Below are 3381 nucleotides of genomic sequence, written 5' to 3'. Positions count from 1 at the left end.
CTCGGCATTCGCTGGTGAATATACGTAACGAAACAAAATGGTAGAAGTTGATAAGATCAGCAAATGGTGAAATTGAAAGAAAACTTTGATGGCATACAAAATAGTACTTACCAATTGCGAAAAGAATCGGCAGAGTTGGAGTCGGAGCCACCTTCAAAGCACAGCTGAAACTCATTTTAGAAGCTAAATGATATTCCGGGTTCTTACTATTTAATTGAGTTCGTTATAAATTTTGTTCACCACTTTGATTGAAAAAACTGCTCAAGAGTTCAATTCAATTCATCCTATTCATGTTCAATGAGCATATGCCACAAATGCAGCAAAAACATAGATGCTCGTTCCGAGGGTCACAACCATAAATTAAAACAAAATTATAGGAAATGTTGAAGGTATACAAGCTGTGTGCAATTACACCATTTTCGTTGAAGCTGAAACGTCTGAGAAATATATAAACACCTGCAAGACATTTTATCATTCTATTGTTCTCAATTTCATTGGAGATTTCTCGTGGCTAACCATGATTGTAATGATAAAGACCGGTGGCGAAGCTGGTTGCAAGGAAACTGGACCTTTTCAGACCTGTTTACCGATGGAAACCCGATTTTGTTCCTATCGGAAATGAATAGAGGAATACCAAATAGGCCATATTGTTGATAATATGCAAGAGCAATGTCAACCCACCCTTTTAACGTAGACCTCAAAAGTCCATGAATCAATTAGGCATCCCTCTTTGGATTGATTGGCAGCAAGAACTACTTCGTTTCCAGATCATATAGACTGGCCTAGAAAATTCATTCTTGATTCTTACAAAGCAAGGTATTCATCAAAATGCGGTAATTCTTTTGGCCATAGACAAATCCCTCTTCTTCCGATCCTTGAGCAATTCAAAAGCATCATTACTCTTCCCTTCACTACACAACTCTTCCAATACGGCCTTATAAGTCAATAAATACAGCGCCATTGAGTGTTCCAACATATCATAAATAACATCAATAGCATCATCAAGCCTTTGCCCCGTTGCAAGGCTACAAATCAGAATCATATAAACAAGAACTACTTCGTTTTTGGACCATAGAGACCAGTCATTCTCGATTCTTACAAAGCAAGGAATTCACCAAAATGCGATAATTCTTTTGGCCCATGGACAAATCCCTCTTCTTCCACTCCTCGAGCAATTCAAAAGCATCATTACTCTTCCCTCCCCTACACAACTCTTCCAATACTGTCTTATAAGTCAATAAATCCGGCGCCATCGAATTCTCCAACATATCATAAACAACATCAACGGCATCATCAAGCCTTTGCTCCATTGCAAGACTACAAATCAGAATCATATAAGCACTCCCTTTCGGCACCAACCCTTTCTCCCTCATTTCCTTATACAACCCGAACCCTTGCAACACCCTTCCTTTCTCACACAATCCCTTGAAAATATAACCATAGGTATACGCATTTGGCTCACATCCATACAACCCCATTTCGCGATAAACCCGAATCGCTCCATCAACATCTAAACACTTAGAATAAGCCTTAATTATCATATTCAACACGAAAGTATCTGGAATAATCCCTACAGCTTTCATTTGCTTAGCTAAAGACCGAACAGAGTGTAAATACACATAACAAACAGTTTGTCTATTGAATCTTCTAAGCAATGAATTAAACAACATAGCAAATGTTTCAAGTGTGGGCTTACAATCATCTGATTTCAGCATTTTCTTGTAAACATCAAAAGCTCGGTTGAAAAGGAACTTACGACCACAGCAAAAACGGATAACGGCGTTGTAAAGAGGGACGCTGATAGGGCAAGCACCGGCTATAACTTCCTCGACCAACGTTTCGGCATGGCGGTAACGTTTGGCGGAGATGAGGAGTTTAATCATGGTGAGGTAGGTGGTATCGGTGTGTTTGTACCCACGTTGTAAAGCCGTCCAACGGAAGATATCGAGGGCGAGATCGGCATCGCGTTGGGCTCGTAAAGCTGATTCGACGTCGGAAGGGGTGAAACCGGGTTTAAGCTTTTGAACCCAGGTTTCAAATTGGGTTTCGAGTGGAGTTCGGGTTCTGGGTCGGAGGAAGTGGGAGGCCGGGGGTTGAGGGGACAGTGGTGGCGTCGAAAAGCGGCGGCGATATAGAGATGGGTGCGTGAAATTGAGGGATGAAACAGCTGGGAGCGGTGAATAAATGAGGTTTTTGAGGGTTTTCTGAGTAGCGGGGAGGAGCAAACGATGAATGGGGGCAGGCATTTTCGATCAGGGATTAACGGATGAATCAAATTGTGAAGCTTTTTACTGGTTACAAGCTTACAATGATCGTCGATTTCGTTGCGGGAAAATCCGAGCTTAGAAGGGAAAATATTTGTACCAATTCTTTGTGGGATGGGCCAGGGTTAACGTTGATGATTTAATTAGACTAGAATTTTTGGATGGGCTTGGCATTTATTTTGGGTTAATTGGTCTCATATTTTAAATTAGACTTCTAAAGTTCTTAAATCAAATTTTAAATATGTCATGAAGCTTTATACTTTAATACTCATTTTTCGATTTTAGTATTTAAATTATCATTTTATTTCAGCTTATTTTAAAAATATTAAAGGTGATAGAGTTATGAATGAACAATTCATAAATAGTTCAGTTGATGTTCGTTTATTAAATGAACCAATGATATTATCTACCACGTGTCATGTTCTTATTGGTTGGCATAGAGCTTTTGTGGGGGGAGAGGGGAAAACATAATTTAAATATCAAAGTAGACATAAAAAGAGTTTAAGCACCAAAATAAAAAAAAATGAAAATAATTCAAGAGCTAAATCATGAATTAAGCCCAAAAAACAAATCTCATAAAATTTAATTTTCTTGAACGCAACAAATCCAAGTTATTAATGTAATAAGCATAAACTTGTTTAAAAATTTATTAATATTTCACATCATATCCGATTTGCATTTAACATCCATGTTGACTTTGGGTTAATTGAAAATTTTAATTGACACACTACTAATACTTTGAGGACTCAATTAAAATATTTTGAAATTTATAGATCAAATTAAAGGTTAGACCACATATTGAGATGTCTACCGCAATTAACCCAACAAAAGAAAGAAAAGCATAAGAAGCAGCAAGGGGTTTATCACAATTTTTCTAGGGTCATAATGGAATTACCAAAGCTATTTTTGCTAACATCAGATTGAGTAGTAAGGAGCTTGATTACCCTTCGAATAAATAAAGGTTTAAAATTAAATCTCGTGGATAGAAAAGATATTATCAAAAGAGCTTTACCATAGTATAGAAATTCGACTCAATTTAATTCTAAATTTAATTAGGGGTGAGCAAAATCTGAATCAATTCGAAAGATTCGATAAAAATTTTAAATTTTAAATTAAA

At 37.1% G+C, this 3381-nt stretch overlaps 1 protein-coding gene across 1 annotated transcript; it reads right to left on the bottom strand.

The window, feature by feature from the left end:
- Positions 1-219: 219 nt before the first annotated feature.
- LOC105790660 (pentatricopeptide repeat-containing protein At3g25210, mitochondrial) lies at positions 220-2370 on the bottom strand. Its single transcript, XM_012618375.2, has one exon. It carries the CDS (start codon positions 2244-2246, stop codon positions 1083-1085), a length of 1164 nt encoding a protein of 387 aa, XP_012473829.1. The 5' UTR covers positions 2247-2370; the 3' UTR covers positions 220-1082.
- Between the last annotated feature and the right edge of the window lie 1011 nt (positions 2371-3381).

This window comes from Gossypium raimondii, chromosome 7 (assembly GCF_025698545.1).
Source record: "Gossypium raimondii isolate GPD5lz chromosome 7, ASM2569854v1, whole genome shotgun sequence".
In the NCBI taxonomy this organism is placed as follows: Eukaryota; Viridiplantae; Streptophyta; class Magnoliopsida; order Malvales; family Malvaceae; genus Gossypium; species Gossypium raimondii.
The sequence above is the reverse complement of the archived record's forward strand: the minus strand, read 5'-3'. Positions and strand labels throughout refer to the sequence as shown.

Bases quoted from the DNA above. Each gene is read 5' to 3' on its own strand.
- LOC105790660 (XM_012618375.2), bottom strand. From the start codon at position 2,246: ATGCCTGCCCCCATTCATCGTTTGCTCCTCCCCGCTACTCAGAAAACC.